This window comes from Monodelphis domestica, chromosome 7 (assembly GCF_027887165.1).
Source record: "Monodelphis domestica isolate mMonDom1 chromosome 7, mMonDom1.pri, whole genome shotgun sequence".
In the NCBI taxonomy this organism is placed as follows: Eukaryota; Metazoa; Chordata; class Mammalia; order Didelphimorphia; family Didelphidae; genus Monodelphis; species Monodelphis domestica.
The window spans coordinates 181,710,603-181,729,716 of NC_077233.1; the positions used below are offsets into that span (position 1 = coordinate 181,710,603).

General features: G+C 36.9%; 1 protein-coding gene across 1 annotated transcript in view; it reads right to left on the reverse strand.

Annotated features, from left to right (window-relative positions):
• Positions 1-262: 262 nt before the first annotated feature.
• Positions 263-19,114, reverse strand: part of GRIN2A (glutamate ionotropic receptor NMDA type subunit 2A) — a 522,909-nt gene continuing 504,057 nt past the window's right edge. The window contains exons 14-16 of the mRNA XM_007498665.3: positions 11,153-12,935; positions 10,396-10,531; positions 263-10,235 (exon numbers count right to left, since the gene is read on the reverse strand). Of these exons, the coding sequence (XP_007498727.2) occupies position 10,235; positions 10,396-10,531; positions 11,153-12,935 (1,920 nt within the window). The 3' untranslated portion in view covers positions 263-10,234. The remainder of the gene's footprint in view (positions 10,236-10,395; positions 10,532-11,152; positions 12,936-19,114) is intronic.

The window sequence follows — 19,114 nt, forward strand, 5'->3', positions numbered from 1 at the left end:
CATCAAGAAGTACCTCTTAGCAGCACCAGAGGATTAGAATTGAGCCCCAGAGACCAGTGGGACTTTTCAACTGCCTCAGCTATCTCTTCCTGAGCCAAGACCAGGGACTCCCATGCCTAGCTTTTTCTCTAACCCAGCTTCCCCTAAACATCCCCAGGGAACCATGAGAAAAAGAAAAGAAAAATAATATAATTCTTCCTTTTAAAAAATCCCAAATGTATCTTTCATGAAGAACATAATTAAAGGAAAGCACACCATTCCATTTCTCCTTTTCATATCAATTGGCAGAAAGTGTCTTTATTAGAAAAATGAAATTTTCACGTATTTACATTTTTTACACCATATTACTTGGCACCTTTGTTTTCTGCAATAGTTATATACATTTTAATTTCATTTCACACAGACATTCCAAACCCCATTCCTTAAACATTGTCTACACATTGAACAAAAATGGAGAACACAATACAGGAAGACACACCCGGAGTAGATATATTTTTCTATCATAAAAATTTTATGCAAACATATAATTTTATAGATATGCTCGAAAATATCTATACATTATTAGCATTTCTTCATGCAGAGGATAAAACATAATAGGGATGTAGCCATCTACCAGTGAAAATAAAAACATTACAGAGAACACAAATTGGCTGTGATGTGGGTAGGACTGAAGAAAATCTAGTTATTGACATAGAGTTTGACATGTATTGGAATATGACTGTGTTTGGAAAACCTATACTAAGCAGCTTTATAACAAAACAATTCTACCTGGATAAGAAAAACGGGCCTGCACTTAAGTTTTTAAAAGCAATTTAAAAAATTTAGTCCTATTTTCATTCACTTGCTAGTGGGCTATCCATCAACTTATTAATTAGACAACTAAGTCAGAGTGCAACTACCAATGCTTTATTTATTCATTCTTCCCTCATTTGAGAAAGCTTTATCATTTTTCCCAATTAGCTTCCTCTAAAAAATTAAACAAACCAAAAATATTTAAAACCACAGATTTATGCACTCAGACATTTCTGACCACTTCAGATAGGAGCTTCAGATAGATGACAATTGTCAAACTTCAGTGAGTTCTTCCTGGGGATAATCTGGTAGTGATCATTTTATAAATGTTTTCTGTTCCTGGAGAGAAGAAAATCAATTGTTTTGAAGTTTAAAACCCCTAGTACAGTAAGCCAGTTTCTTCTGTTGAATAAACTCTTAGAATAATAAATTTAGGCACCTTTGCAAGTTGCATTCATATTTGCAGGTCAGTTAGGATCTACCTAGAAATTGTCCCCCTGTGGTCCTATAATGACCACCTAGAAACAGAACCCAGGTCATCCGGGCTCCAAAGGACAGCTCTCTATCCACTACTACATATTACTTATATGTGTCAGACCATTCACAGCAATTTCTTGGGAATATGTTGCTAATTCCCCTCTCCTTTCCTTAGGGAGGGACAGGTGATTGTCAGTTAACCTTTCTTTCTGAAAGGTTTGGGAAAGCAATAGTATAAGGAACAACAGAGAAGAATTGCCTCCCATTCCCTATTGCCCCCTCCCTCTAAAAATCTATAAAAACTCTTTATTAAAAACTTTCTGGATCAGACCCAACATCTAGGTCTGAGTCATCCACTTCTTAGCTGGAAGAATTTCCTTTGTGGTCATAGCTCTAATATTATGTCCATAAACCTAATAAACCTGAGCTATTTGTAATAAAATACATTCAAAAATCAATAATGCTCATTTACTTGAATTTGCTTTACAGAGAATAAAATAATTCAATAAGTGCTTATTTGGTAATATAGAAAATTCAATTGAATTCAAAGTTCAGATTTCACTACTCCCTATTCTCTCTACCCCTCTTTAAAATGTTTTTCATGGCAAAGCAATACAACGCTTTCATGTTTTTGGACCTTTACTGCTCTCTCAGATACCAATATATTCTTATTTGAGTCCCTTGAAAGCTTAGAATTGCAAAATGTCAGCTGAATGAGAGGGGTCCAAAGTGCCATAGGAAAGACATTTGTGAGCTAGAAGACAATTAACTTTATTAACTTAAAGTGCCAGGCGTGCTCTCAGCTATGTACTATTTTAATATCTTTTTGAAGGGTCATCCTAAAAACCCCTTCCAAAGACAGACAAGAATTAGCTCAAAAGCTTTAAGGTCTGTGACTACAGATTATGGAAAATGTCCAAGGTCTGCAAAAAAATGAAAATGCATTATTTCTCTTTGTTGTAAGAAATGGCTCACTGGGCAGGGGAAGGAGGGAGGGATACATATATATAATGTGATATAAAACCAAAACTAATCAGTAAAAACAAAGCAAACAAAACACCACCACAATTTACAAAAAGAATATTTATTATATCATTATGATCCCGGGGCCCTGAGAGATCATTGAATTCTGACTTGTTTGGTTGCTACCAGTGTTGGATACTTTTTCTGATTTCTAATCCAAATATGGGTTAGAAGGAAAAGTCTGCTTTAAGGTAAAGCAGTGGATTTCTCTACCCAGCTATTACTTACTATTGGTTTCATTTGCATGCAACTCCAGAGATAAAACTTTAGGGCAAGAGTTCTTAACTTGGGTTCTGTGATTTTTTTTTAATTAATAACTGCATTTCAATATAAATTGATTTTATTTGCAATCCTATGATTTTATTTTATGTATTTGTAAACATTGTTCTGAGAAGAGGTCCAGAGGCTTCAACAGACTGCCAAAAGGTCCATGACACAAACTAAGGCTAAGAATTCGTGTTTGAGGAGGTAAGTTATACTTTTGAATATAAAATATGAGCACAATTATTTCTTCCAATATACTCAGAAGAGTCTTCCTATATTATAACCTCAAGAACAGGTACTCAAAGTAGAAGTTGAATAAAAGTTGCCCTAATATTTATAAATGATTTTTACTCCCATCTAACAAAACAAAATATTTTCTTCCACTAAGGGGGAAATGACGGCCTTTATTGTTTATATGAGATAGCACTACAGAACTCATTGCATTTTCCATCCATGAGATGCTTACTCCTTCCCGATTTCATTGGAGCTATTTGGTTTGATAATAAAGGACTTTCATGTTCTCAGTTCCATTATTTGGAAATTAACTATTAGTCAACTCTTGTCTCTCTGTGGGAAGAGCCAGACCTTCACAATGCAATAATGTTCAAAGGGAACAAACTAAGCAAACATTCTCAAGGTAAATTTTAATCCTCAAGCTAGAAAAGTTAAGATACTGAGGTACATAAGTGTTGTCAACCTTGAAGAGAGAATAAATCACTACCTGCCCTCAGCATGTCTGATAATACAGTCACCTTTTGATCACATGTGTAATAAACGGGTTCCATTATACTTGCATCATGGAGAATCCAATCGTTCTTAACATCTACATTGGGGATTCATTACCTCTTTTGTGTCATGTCATGAAGCCTGCAGGCCCCCTTCTCAGAATAGCTTTTTAAAAATTACATAGAATTAAGAAAAGAAATGTTTTATATATCTTAACCTGGAGTCCATGAACTATATATAACTATATGTTTGGGTTAAGAATCTCTGAACAAAATAAAGAAGAGAAAATCATTCATAAATATAGTAATCTTTCAGGGATGTCCATTGCTGGTTGAAAGAAATGGAGATGGAGAGGAATAGATTAGTGTCTTTGTTTGTGGGAGGAGGAAAGGATCTCCTTTTACATGTGTATGTATGGATTACTATATATATATATGTACATTTAAGTTAAGAAGTTAGACCAAAGTTCTGTGGACAAAGAGAAAAAATGTTAGCAAGAGGGAAACATGAATCTTGTACAGGAATTGTGTCCTTCACCCTCATCCCCAGCCTTGGGACCCAGAGAAGGGAGGCTAAGATGAAGAGCAGTGAGCAATGGGGATGGGAGAATTAATAACAGTCTTCAAGTCTCTGCCGGGATAGTGAATGGTTATGCTAAGTATAGGAGATTCAAGACATAACAAGCAAGATATTCAGAGGTTAAAATGTATACAGACTTCCTGACCACACAGATTATAAGACAATGGGACACATATACAAGAATCCTGGGATCTCCTTGTCTGAATTGTTTAGAAGAAAATAGGGAATCAAGAGTAGAGTTATCTTTTAGGCATTCTCCAAAACAGGACCCTCCCTTCTCATCTTAGAGCATTATGATTAAATATTTGTTGACAAAATGCCCACAATACCAGCTGCTGACAAGTAAGAAATCCATCACTCCAGAATGCACAGGAAAAAAAAAAACAAAAACAAAAAAATCAACCACCCTTTCTTCATAACATGAAGCATTAACTTTTGAAAATGCCTCCCAATGGACAAAGCTATAAAATCCCTTGGCAGTTCCTAGAATGTTCCTTTTTAAGGGTCATCCCTGCACCCCATCCCTTTTATTTTTCTCCAGGGAACTGGTTAATCGTTTTATCTATCACCTGCTGCAACTATAGGCACTTAGGTCCCATTCAAAAGTTTATTCCTTTTAACACCCTCCTCCACAACATTCATACACTCATCTACCAAACATGATTTTCACATTATCGAAGAGGAAAAAAGAAAGTGCGTTCAGAAAGTACTGTTTCATGGACTTGGCCTCATCCTTTCTTATTGTCCAACTGATCAAGGAAGTTCATTTCTCTCTTCAAATCAGGTGCCATAAGGCAAGAGTGGAAAAAAGAAATCATTTGGTTTACTTGAGTGGAAATGTAGCATCCCTGATTGGTTGGGCAAGAGTAGGCAAAAATACTGTGGCAGATTGAAATTTTCTATAAATCACTCCTATACTGTAAATTATTTCCAGGAAGCCGAAAATCTTCTGAAGGGTGAATGAAGTTTCTAACCTGATCATCTGATTCCAAGGAAGTAACTTAGATGCTAGAGTAATTTATCTGTCTGGAACAGAACTCAGAAATTTTATGATGCTTCCAGGCCTTAACCATTGTGGGACTGGTTTTCAATCATTGTACTTTTCTTATACTTAGTTCTCTGTTATATACAAAGGTAATAGAGAGAAAGAGAACAGGAATTATATTTCTGCATCCCCCACAGTGCCTAGCACAGTACAAGGCACATAATAGGTATTTAAATACTTAGTTGCTTAACTTGCATTCTTGCAGGAAAGGCAATTGAAAACAACAATTCCAGTGAACTTCTTAGCCTTATGTTTTAGCATAAGCTCATTAATACCAGTCCCATTTCCCTCTCCTTTATCTTTGGATGGGGTGGTAACTAAGAAATAGCCATTAAGATTCACTTTTGATAAGAGTGATAGGGAAAAGTGGGGGTAGTTAATGCCAGAAAACATCCAAGAGAAAACCAAAGTAAAACAAGAAAACTCTAACAAGTACTTTCTAAGAATCAAAGAAACCCCTTTCACCTCTGGGCTATTTTCTCCTTTTTTGCTTTGGAAGCACCAGTTTGTGATTGAGGCCATCTAGATACAAATCTAGACAAGAATCAATTTACTATAGTAAAGAGATCTCTAGATTAGATTTAGAAAGCTTGAGATTCATCCTCTATTCTATCTTGATTTCCTCTTCTCTCAAGTAAGGAGGTTGGGTTAGATGTTCTCTAAGATCCTTTACTGCTCTAAGCATTGGGGCATTTCCTTCAGAGAGAGTTAGTAGACCCTGAATGCCCAATTTCTACTGGGATGGACAGCAGAGGAGTTGGGGGAGATAAAAGAGAGAGATGGGAAACAGTCACATATCACTTCCAGAGAGGAGACACCAGGAAACTGACCTCTACAACAAAGACATCATTCAATTAAAATAACCAGAATGGGTTTTCCATATGTTAATACCATATTCACCGTTTAATTTTAACAGTAGTAACTTTACAATATGTACAATAGTATGTGAATAATACACTCATGTGTGTATTAACATGTATATTATATACATGTGTACACTAGCATATTCACAAGATAAGTGCATTTGATTACTGCTCCTTGTTATCAGTGATAAATCTATTTTATTCTAATACAATTTGATGCTAACATAGTACAGTGTAAAGGGACAAATGAAAGGGCAGAAGAGTCAGTCACCAAATAGGTGACATGTTAAAGCACAGGACCTTTAGACATCTTACAGTCCTGCTCCAAAGAAATGGAAATGGGCCTATCTGGGGGAAAGTAGCAGTTTTGTGTTTGTTTTCTGTAAAAATAAATAAATAAATAGACAAACAAATAAATAAATAAATGAGCCAAAGCTATCCTGGAAAAAAAAAAAGATTTTAATATATAAATCTTTGTTTTAAATAACCAAATACATTTGAATTATTCTTACTTTCCCCTCTTATGGAAATAAATCTCTTTCAGTGTGTTTCTTGCTATCACTGAGAGATAGTCTGTCCACAGTAAAGCTAAGTGTGCAACTTGCCAAAACAGCTCTATGTTCTGTAAGCCTGGATTACTGCAATGACCTCACACACTAATAAGCCACCATTAACAGACTCAATACTAACAAGAACCTCAACTCCCTTGAATGATATTTAAGTTTCCCAAATTAGTATTTATTTAGGTCTGGCACCACAAGGGATTCCAACATAAGGTATTTATTTCTATGACAACCCAGTTATGAAAGCCGTACATTTTAGGTTTAAAGGAGATAAATTTTTAATCATCACTTAATTAATTCTAACACTTTTGTTTTTCATTAGCATTTTCAACTTGCAAAGAATTCAGGGCATTTGTCATTTCCCGAGAAAGATACAGAATATTAAATACACATCAGTGTAGACATACCAAATAGAGTAAACAATGCTCAAGTGCACGTCTGCTGTGTATCTTTTGACTAATTAAACGCCCACGCTATCATTCTCTTTTAAGCCAAAATATTTCATTTGTAAACAAGAATATATATATATATGTATATATATATATATTTTTTTTTTCCAGAGTTAACTCTGAATTGACTCAGCAGCAACAGGGTTCAAGTTTTTGTTTTGTTTTATTGTAGGTTTTGTTTTGTTTTATTTTATTTTCTGGCTGCCATTCTTACCAGAAAAGGAAAACCATAACTCTGGAGTCAAACTACAGAGTAAGAGTAAGAGAAATCCAAATATAATTCATGAAATTCCATTCATAGTGCTGGCTCGTCCTGGTAATAGTAACAATTTTATTTTATTTTTTAAGATTGCATTCTTAAAAACAAACAAACAAACAAACAAAAAAACTGCAGTGGGGTTTACAACAGGGCTGAAGTACAATGGTAGATGATGAAGATAAAGAGCTCCTCCACCCAGAGTTCCACTTTGGACCTTAGGAAGCTTCATTCCCAGAGTACTGAGGTCTGAATTGAGTAGTGGCCCCTAGTGGTCTAGAAGGAAGACTAGGGTTTCCCAAAGGCCCAGACTGTTTTTAGGTAGGAGTTTGTGAACTGGGAGAATATGTTGCTTTACATGCTTCATTTTAATGTACTGCATGCATCTGTCATGGCCCACAAACAATAACCTGATCATTTGCCAACAGCGCATGCTTGTCTGAAAACAACCTGATAGGTCCTGCCAAGGGTTGACAACTACTTAGGATCATTCAACATCCATTGTGGCATTCAAACAGAACGTTTAAGTTAAGCAGAGTAAACAAGCTCTTGCTGAAGAGTAACAGGTTCAGCTGACTTTCCATGTCTCTCCAAGTGGACAAAGTAGAATTTTCAAAGGCTCAGTATTTCACAGCTTCACTTGAAAGGGTCCATGGTTTTAGGCTTTTGTTCTTTCTGCTTAACTCAAGAACAAGTAACTGGAAACATATACGTAAAACATTTTTTTCTTTCAAAGTATGGACATTAGGGTTGATGCGGAATGGCCTTATGTTATTCTTTGCATCTCAAATAACACAGTAAGCCAAATGAACTGGTTTTTGTACATGAGTCATAAGATAAACCCTTAGGCACAATGACTTTGAAAAAAACTCCTATATTTGTTAGAGGTAGCATGGTGTAGCAATGAAAGCTACATCCATGATGAAGGGAGAGTCAGGAGATCCAGTCCAAACTCTTCAACTTATTGTTAGGGTGAGTGTGAACAAGTTACCTCTCCCATCTGGGCCACAACTTCCTCAACGGCAAAATGAGGAAGGTCTCTGCATTCCTAACATTCTATCACTCTCTAATCCTCTATTTCTTGCTTCCTTTAAAATTGCTCAGAATTCTAATAGTTTTCACCTATATCCATCTTTTCCTTTCTTTTTTTTAATGAGCAAAAGCCACTTCCTAGTTTCTTAATAGAACAATAGCATTTATAGCAGATATGATGTGACTTATTTGCTTGGACTGATAGTCAATCTAGTGCAATTTCCACACTCTGTCATATGTGGAAGCTCCTAAATGTTAGGACACATTAAAAAAAGTACACCAAACATGACTTGAACAGGGACAGACATCTCATTTATCCACAATTCTCAATAATCCCCTCATTGGTTCTGGGCTCAAACATTTTGCATCTCATAGGAGAGAAAGGAGGCAGACAATGGGAGGAGTAAAATGTCGGGGCTATGGCATTGGAGGTACATAAGTTAGTGTACATAAGAATATGATCTCATATGAGCAAGGCAAAAAACTCTCAAAGGATTTCTGTACAAAGTAATAAGGTCAGAGAGGGGTGTTAAGCAACCCTAGGGCACAGCAAATTGGGATAATAGTCTAAGGCTCCCCATCATTATAGGGAGCCAGGCAGCTAGAATATGACTGAGGAAACAGAAAAGGAGGCAGTATTGACAAAAAGAATACAATAAACATCAGCATATAACATTTCAACCACAATATCCTCCTTTCCCCCTCATACAACAAGGCATCATAGGTGAGGCCCCCTCACTCTTCCCACATAGGCAGTCATACAGACATACACACAGAGCCTGTCCCCACCTTGGGTTGGAGTCAATCTTAACCAGATTTCATCTGGATAAAAATGTAAAGGTGAATGATAGGTCTTGTATTTCCTAGGAATGGCCCTGTGTGCAATAATTTTTCCTGCCTCCATCATAATGAAGCTCTCCTAAAATCCCGAAAAAAACAGTTTAGAGTTGTAAAGTGCCATAGGGATTTTAAGAGATTTTAGATCCTAATAAGAGATCTGGGACTGGCTGAAGAGGATACATAACCTCCAATCCCACCACTTCCTCTGCCAAAGACTTCTCTGTCTTTAAGAGAGGGACATTAGCTTTTCAGAGTATTGCCTATAAGAAAGTAGGAGAGCTTCTTATATGTATGACTGCCTTTGTTTTTCTAAGAAACAGAAACAGCAGTGAGGAGAAATTCGGGGAAGTGAATTGAGGCAATGGGCTCCTCATTTGTAAAATGAGGAAATTGTACTAGAGTGACCCCTAGGGTCCCTTCCAGCTACGAAATTCTACAATTCTACTTTGGCTATAAGCACAGAGGAATTCTGGGTCATTCAAGGCAACTTTCCAGAGCATATCAGATAAGAGTAGGGGCACCTCAGAACACAAATGATTGGGACAAGATCCCCAATTCTTTCAGGATTTAAATTACATATGTTAGTGGACTGGAATTTAATTTATTTTCTACCATTTTTTTTCTACCATTGGAGGCAGGTCTAATAAAGTGCATATTTGGGATTTGGGTGACATACCAGCCCTTTTTTTCCACTTTCATTTTGGTATGAATTATTAAGGAATATTAGTCTTGTTATTTTTTCCAACATATCCTCTGGAATCAAAAATAAATAATCCAGTGGACCTAAAAAGGAAAAATGCTTCAATATCTCAAGGAGTGTAGAAGAGGAGGTCAGCTAATGTGTCTGAGGTGACAGACCACTTGTCCTACCACAGTTTCTCTATGACTATCAGAATATAGATATTTACTTCACGGGCACATGAACCTACTAGACGCGGAGGGAGGATTCAGATTTGGGAGTTGGTAGGGTGGGGAGGGTAGTAGAAATTACAATTCCACAGAGCAACATGATCAATGTAAAATTGTGTCAGCCTTCAGCAAACAGATGGCATCCTGTTCCTTCTTGATGACATGAAACATATGGCCGTTGGCTCATGACATAGCACTGACAACTTGGATAACAATACATGGTTAATTAGATGCCACCAGGACCGCTCGGTGAAGAATGAGTTACAGTTACTTTTGGAGTGAAGGGGTAAGAGAAACTATACAGCCCTGAGTAGTCACCAGAAGGGGGGAGATGCAAACTTACGTATACACGAGGCTTCACGATAAATAAATAGTGAGGTCCACTGCGTCACAGATGTAAGATCCACATATTGACATCTAAAAAAATACATATTTTAGGTTATGCAGCTGTGAATTCTGACTGCACAGCAAACTGTTGAGCTCTTAAGGTTAGCATTAAGTGCCTGTGAAACCCAACAAAAGAAAGCATTTGACCCGCAAAAACCAACAGCCGAAGGGCTTCCTATGGATTCCTCACCAGGAACAGCTGGGGCCTATAATTCCAGATGCGTCTCCATATCTTGATGACAGCCTAGACTGAAGGTAGCCTCGGATGTGCGGACATACCGATTCTTTCCAGGGCCCTGAGTTCTGGGGTCTGGTTTGGGCTGTGACTGAAAGCACAATAAATAAAGCTGAAACTACTAGCTATGGGCCAAACTTTCTCATTTTTTCGTTCATGTCAATCCTTTCACAGTGCAAATGCATTCTTAAATTTTTAAAAATCTGTGTCAAATTACATGCATACCATATTGCTTATTCTACATTAGAAAACTGTTCAACAATTCCAGTGATAGAAAAACAGAAAATTCTTAATGGAATTTAGAATATGGAAAAAAAAACATGAAAATGGCAAAAAACAAAAAAAAAACAAAAACAAAAAAACATAAAAGCCAACATCCATGGGGGATGTACTCAGAAAAATTGCCCTTTGATTTCTTTTCTTTTCTCTCTCTTTTCTTTTTTTAGTGAAGGGCTCACCTATCCCTCCTTTATCACACTTAGTGCACTCTTTGCAGAGGGAAGGGGCTCCTTCTGTGGTACAGCATGGCACAGAGTTGTGTGTAAAATAGCCTTCACAAAATACCCCCTAACCCTCATTTTCTTTATGGGGCCCAGGGGAAAATCTAACTTTTTAACTTCCAAGATGTTGGCGGATATGTTTCCCTATAGAATAAGCTGAGAAAAGGAGATTTAAACATCAGATTCAATGCTAGGCATTTTCTTATACACACGTCTATTGCTGCAGGAGTTGAGGACCCTGGGGGTAGAGTATACAATATTATTATTTGCCACGTAAGGCATCACATGCTCGGGAATGTATGTGTCGTTGTGGCCCCGGCTATCCCTGGAACAGTATGACGATGCTGTTGATCTTAGAGATGACCTCAGGTAGTTGTCATTCCTCACTTGGGAGGGCAATGAATGTTTATAAGAGTCAGAGGGGCATCTCCCAATGATCAGTCGCTGGTCATCCGGATAGGAGGAGTGTAGGAAAGGGTTATCGGAGGAGTGGTCTGGGAAGAGAGATTTGCTCCTCTTAGTGTCTTCCAGTGCCTGGGAGAAAAGAGAGCCCTTGTTCCCCAACAGTTTGCTGGAGGGGACACTAAACAGGCTCCCGTACAAATTCCCTTCCAAGAGTCTCTCCTTATCCTTTAAGCTTATGCTCCGAGAGGGTCTTCCAAGGTCAATCTCCCTGGGCTTGTCTAGGATGTTGTCATAAGAATGCTGCCGGCTAATCCTCAACTTATTCTTCTTCTGGAATTGAAGGGCATTGTTCTGTGCCCAATCCTGCTCATATGTCTCCTCGGAGTGGGCAGGGTTGGCTGTCGTTTCCTGCAGCATCTGGTCCTCATCAATATCGTAGAGGTTACCCATCCTTAGGCAGGAATCACATTTGTAGGGGGATCGTGTGGTGTAATGACCAGTGTAGTTGGGCAGGTTGGAGAGACAACTCCTACAGTGAGTAGAATTCTGCCGGTACCTGTCACTCCCCTCACTGTGGGGAGAGTTCTTCTCCTTCAAGGTGAAATGCTTGGAAAAGAGTTTGTACTGGTCATTGTTGGGGGCATTGCCATCTTCGTTGTGCAAAGGAGTCCTGTTGACAGGCAGTGTGGCATCCCCCTTATGATAGTTTTCATTAGGGTCCTGGTACACCTCGGGGAAATCCACATTCTCAGGCAGGACGAGGTTTTCAATAAACTGGGGTTGTTCTATGTGGAAACTGGGCTCCTTTTCAGCCTCAATGGTATAGATCTTGTCCCTGGGGGAGCTTGCTTTGGTTTTCAGGTAGGTGAGCTCAACATCACTGCAGTCCTTGGGGTATTTGGAGGCCACAGATCTTTTTTTAAAGTTGTCCTTGGTCTTGTGATGTTTGTTGTTGTTCTCAAGTTCTATGTGGCATGTGGCCCTGCTTGAAGCTTCTGAGATGTCCGAGTGAGCCACCTCTTCAGGAAGGTACCTGGGACTCTTCAGAGAGTGGGTTCTATTCTCGACCAAGCCATTCTCCCGCTGTTGAGGGACTGGATTCTGGCTCAGTGAATCTTGGCGCAAGGACTCCATGGACTTTTTCCAAAGTTGTCGAGGTCTAGAGTTCCCTTTGGACTCTGTGCTCACAGCAACCTCCACTGTATTAGGATTGGATTCATTCAAGGTGAGAGGATGCTGCCCTTGGAAAACATAGTTATTGAGGTTGTCTTTATGCCGATTGGCCACAAATGTCTGAAGTTCATTCATGTTATCCCCAAAAAGATTGTCTTTACCATGAAAAGATCTGTTATCAGAGTATATCAAATTCCCTTTATCTGGGACCATATCCATGATGAGGGATCCTCTTTGGATGTAATCACTTGTTCTTTTGGGGGAACTAATTCTAGAGGAATTCAGGTTGGACATGTTAGAAATATTTTTGGCTGACCGTAAGAGTTTTAACATGTTGCTCTGGGAGCCAGTCAGATTAAAATCTGGTGACTTCTTTTTCTCCTCAATGTGTACTCCATGAATGCAGCTGTAAATGCCCTGTAATTGGAAGAAAGTAAAAGATTAGCAATCGAAGATTTGATATAATTTCACAAAATTCACAATAAATTAATTTTATTCTTTACAGAGGTACTAAACTAAAGTACTTTTTTGCTTCAACTGCTTCTCTGACCAGAAAAGCTAAGCTCTATTTTGAGTGTTGTACTTCTGCATGGTCAAAGCTTTCTTTAGAAAATCAGGAAGCCATATGCACATCAGACCATCTATTTGGCCTGTGATCACCCAGTGTATCTTCAAATAGCCACACATGACCAAGCAGCCACAGAAAAGTTGTCAATTTATGTTTTGGGGGAAGTGGGAGGAGGGGCAAGTTAGGAGAAAGTGGGAGATGATGAAATCACATATACATGCATATTATGGATTATGCACTTCCACTTTACCAGATGGGAATCTTACCTCATTCTCCTATAACTCACTCTGTTGAATTTAGCCTCCAACTAAGTCCTACCTTTGGTCTTATCCCCAGAACACAGAAGCTCTCTTAACAACATTTTCTTTTCCCACTGGGTTCAAATGTGGAAGGTGTATCTGCCACTCCATGCCTGTGTATAAGTAGTAAGCCATAGCAGGGTTGCATTCCTTTCTCACCTTCTCCTTTTTGATTCCCAGGATTCCTTCAAAGAATAATTGGTATCTCCTATGTCCAACCTCTTTTTTGGTGTTTTTGATTTGTTTTTAAATTGATTAATTTAGAGTATTTTTCCAGGATTACAAAAATCATGTTCTTTTCCTGCCATTCCCCAACCCCCTCCCATAGCTGATGCACAATTCCACTGGGTTTAAATGTGTTATTGGTCAAGACCTATTTCCATATTATTGATATTTGTATGAGGGTGATCATTTAGGGTTTATAACCCCAATCATATCCCCATTGACCCATGTGATCAAGCAGTTGTTTTTCTTCTGTGTTTCTACTCCCACAGTTCTTCCTCTGAATGTGGATAACTTTCTTTCCCATAAGTCCTTCAGAACTGTCTTGGATCATTGCATTGCTATTTGTAGAGAAGTCCATTATATTTGATTGTACCACAGTATATCAGTCTCTGTGTATAATATTCTCCTGGTTCTGCTCCTTTTACTCTGCATGATTTCCTGGAGGTCATTCCAGTTCACATGGAATTCCTCCAGTTCATCATTCCTTTTAACACAATAGTATTCCATCAACAACATATACCACAATTTGTTCAGCCATTCCCCAATTGAAGGGCATCCCCTCATTTTCCAATTTTTGGCCACCACAAGGAGTGCAGCTATGAAAATTCTTGTACAAGTCTTTTTCCTTATGATCTCTTTGGGGTACAAACCCAGCAGTGCTATGGTTGGATCAAAGGATAGTCAGTCTTTTAGCACCCTTTGGGCATAGTTTCAAATTGCCTTCCAGAATGGTTGGATCAATTCACAACTCCACCAGCAATGCATTAATGTCTCAATTTTGCCACATCCCTTCCCACATTTATTACTTTCCTTTGCTGTCATGTTAGCCAATCTGATAGGTGTGAGGTGATACCTCAGAGTTATTTTGATTTGCATTTCTCTGATTATAAGAAATTTAGAACATTTTTTCATGCGTTTATTGATAGTTTTGACTTCTTTATTTGAAAATTGCCCATTCATGTCCCTTGCCCATTAATCAATTGGGGAATGGTTTGATTTTTTTATACAATTGATTTAGTTCTTTATAAATTTAAGTAATTAGACCTTTGTCAGAGATTTTTTCCCAATTTGTTGCTTCCCTTCTAATTTTGATTGCATTGGTTTTGTTTGTACAAAATCTTTTTTAATTTAATGTAATAAAAATTATTTATTTTACATTTTATAATTTTTTCTAACTCTTGCTTGATCTTAAAATCTTTCCCTTCTCAAACATCTGACAAATATGCTATTCTGTATTCACCTAATCTACTTATAGTTTCCTTCTTTATATTCAAGTCATTTACCCATTCCAAGTTTATCTTGATGTAGCATGTTAGATGTTGATCTAAACCTAATCTCTCCCATACTATTTTCCAATTTTCCCAGCAGTTTTTATCAAATAGTGGATTTTTGTCCCCAAAGCTGAGATCTTTGGGTTTATCATACACTGTCTTGTTGAGGTCACTTACCCCAAGTCTATTCCACTGATCCTCCCTTCTGTCTCTTAGCCAGTACCATATTGTTTTGATGACCATTGCTTTATAGTATAGTTTGAGGTCTGGTACTGTTAGGAAACCTTCCTTCACATTTTTTTTTCAATTTCCTTTGATATTCTTGATTTTTTTGTTCTTCCAAATGAACTTTGTTATAGTTTTTTTCTAATTTAGTAAAAAGTTTCTTGGAAGTCCAATGGCACTAAATAAGTAAATAAGTTTGGGTAGGATGGTCATTTTTATTATGTTAACTCATCCTACCCATGAGCAATCGATGTTTTTCCAATTATTTAGATCTAGTTTTAATTGTGTGGAAAGTGTTTTGTAGTTGTGTTCATATAGTTTCTGTGTTTGTCTTGGCAGATAGATTCCTAAGTATTTTATATTGTCTAGAGAGATGTTAAATGGAATTTCTCTTTCTAACTCTTGCTGCTGAGATGTGTTGGAAATAGAGAAATGCTAATGATTTGTGTGGGTTTAATGTGTAACCTGCAACTTTGCTAAAGTTGTTGATTACTTCCACTAGCTTTTTGGTGGATTCTCTAGGATTCTTTAAGTAGACCATTATATCATCTACAAAGAGTGATAGCTTGGTCTCCTCATTGCCAATTTTAATACCTTCAATTTCTTTTTCTTCTCTAATTGCTACTGCTAGTGTTTCTAGTACAATGTCAAATAGTAGAGGTGATAATGGGCATCCTTGTTTCACTCCTGATCTTATTGGGAAGGCTTCTAATTTATCCCCATTGCAGATGATACTTGCTTATGGTTTTTCACACCTTTTCTAATCTCTGTCTTCAATCCACTTATTACTATTTTCTCTTCCTCTTAAAATTATTTTATCTTACATTGGCCGTTGAATCATTCAGTCAGTCTACAAATGAGATACCTGTCTGTGGGCAAATTAGGCAATTTCTAAGCCATTAACAAGAATCAGATTATGCACTTTTATTTATTTATTTTTGTATATTGCTTTTCCATCTAGTAAAATGTATTTCCCGGAGGGCAGTTTTCATGTATACATGTGCTATTGTACCTCTAGTGCCTCGACCTAATAGACACTTAATACATATTTGATTATTTAAAGTGAATTTCAAATGAATTTTGAAAAATCCAGCATTCTTTAATAACTCCTTTGTAAATATTCTGCTTAAAGGTCTTTTGCTCTTCTGAAAATTAAAAAGTTCAGGTACAATAAACTAAACTCATGTGTTGGGAGAAAAAAAATGTTGAGAAATATATCTTACTATTCAGTTTTTTTGGTGGGGATGGAAAGCTGTCTGAGATGGACAAAAAGTATACAATTTATTCTATATAAGTCAAAAAATATAAAAGTTATGAATGACACTGTATGGTACAACCTGTTCCCTTGTCCCTGCTATTTTTCTCTCAGAATCAGTGGGAATTACTCTTTTTTTTTAAACCTTTACTTTATGTCTTAATATCAGTTCTAAGACAAAAGTGGCAAAAACTAGTCATTAGGGTCAAATGAATTGCCCTGGGTCACACAGCTAGGAAGTGTCTGATACCAAATTTGAACCCAGATCCAATGTACTCCAGGTCTGGTGTGCTATCCATTGTATTACCTTCCAGCTGCCCCAGGAATTACTCTTATACAAAGAAGCCTAGATCTAGAACTACATGAGATCTTAGAGGTCACCTATTCAAATGTTCTTATTCTCTAGTTGAGGAAACTGAGACACATGGAAGTTAAGTGACTTACCCACAGTTACACAGTCATCAGATATGTGTATTTACATGTGTGAATCTCACACAAACAGCCATTTAAAGAGTAAAGTTAATTGACATATTGAGATTGGAGATGAACCCATGACTTCTAAGCCAGTGACCCTCAAATACCTTTCTTTTCACATTATTATATTGTCTTATATTAAAACTTTTACCTAAAAGAAAATGCAATGTTAACATATTCCTGCAAAATGTATACTTGATATGGTATGCCATTTTGGTTCTTTGGTGAGATTATCCACATAAACTGTAAAGTTCATAAAACTACTTCAGAGGCAAATCCTCTATGATGGGATTTCTTTCCTCCCCATGGTGTTATCAGTTTCTTCTTCCATTTGTATAATTCATAGACTCCTGCTACATTCCTTGGGTACATGTAATAAGATGCTCTGCCAGTTCAAGGGAAATAACTTCTCAGTGAATTAGAGGTCATGGAAAATAAACAATAAAAACTCAAAATGGTGTGCCTCTTTGGCCACTTCTCCCTATCAACATGGACCAGACAGCTCTGCACTACTTTTTCTTAATAATATTATTGTTTTGAGCCATCATGGGTCCATAGAATCTATTAATTCTATACATATGGGTTGATGATAAGTCCCTACTCCATAGAACTGATCTTATTAAAAATACTTTTCCAGGCAATGCCTTCTTTATATCTTATTTGTTATTTTTCGCTTCTTATAAAACAGACAATTTGAGGCATGTGCTAATATATAGGGTATAAAGCATTATATTTTTTAGTAACCAAAGACTGCTCCTTCCCCAAAACATACAAGATGCTGATTGTATTTTAAATCAACATTTGGTTGTTGTTCCAGTTCTCCCTTCTTATGCAGTGACAGAAAAGGCAGTCATACAGAAGATTAATACAATGGCTATTCAAAGATGGGGACTTAGAGAAAATATTTCCGTCTAGAGATCTTTATGAAGAATGGCCATGGTATCTAAGAGCTTCTGTGTAGGGTTACACAAATATATTCTCCCAGAATAGAAATTAAGGCTCTTTGCTACAAGTTCAGCATATATTATGGGGAACGGAAGGGAAAAGGAAAAAATGTGGTTCACTGTGGTCGTAGTCAAAATGCAGATATTTATAAGGGCAAAGGAAAACAGTATCCACTGGAAATACACATTAGAGTGGCTGAGGTGTAATGCCTATTAAGGGAAAGGAATAAATCCTTAATCAAGGAGGTGGTATAGGGAATGGAAACAATAGGGACCTAACACTACTAGATATCAACTATACCACAAAACTATAATTATCAAATACTTTTGGTACCTGGTAAGAGATAGAGGTTGATCAGTGCAACCAATTAAGTACACAATACACAGAAACAAGTACAGTAACATAGAATTTGACAAACCCAAAGGTCCCAACCCTTGAGGCAAGTATTCGTTAAATGACAAAGAATAATGTGGAAATTAGAAAGTAGTCTGGCAGTAATTAGGCAACAACTAACACAAGATAAACTCATAATGGGTACACAATTTAGATATAAAGAGTGACATCACAAGCAAACTAATGGGTCATAGAAGAAATAGTTTGTCAGATCTATGGATAGAGGAATAGTTCATAACAAAAAAAAAAGAGATAGAGAGGTTCATATAAGTTAAAATGAATAATTTTGATTGCATAAAATTTTAGTTTTACACAAAAAACAAAACATCTAAAATTGGAAGAAAAAAGTCTTTGCAGCAAGTTTTCCTGATAAAGATCTCATTTCTAAAATACATAGGGAACTGAATCATATTTACAAGAATAAAAATTCTTCTCTAATTGACAAATGGCCAAAGATTATGAAGAAATCTAATCTAGCAGTAGTCACGTGAAAATAATTGCTGTGAATCATTAAATTAAAGAAATACAAATTAAGAAAACTCTTAGGTACCAATCTATACTCATTAGTTTGGCTAAATGATAAAAGAGGAAAATGACGAATGTTGGAGAAGATGTGGGAAAATCTGGGCACCAAAGCACTGTTGGTTAGACCCATGAACTAGTCCAACTATTCTGGAAAGCATTTTGAGACTATGTCCCAAAAGTTATTCAAATGTGGATGCCCTTTACTCCAGTTATAAGAGTTATATTCCAAAGAGATCAGAGAAAAAAGTAAAGGACCCATATTGACAAAAATATTTATAGCAACTCTTTTTGTGTTGGTAAAACAAAAAATTGGAAATCAAGGAGATACTCATCAAATAGGATATTGTTGAATAAGTTATAACATATGAATGTGAAGGAATACTATAGTGATAAATATAAGAAATAATGAAGGAAGT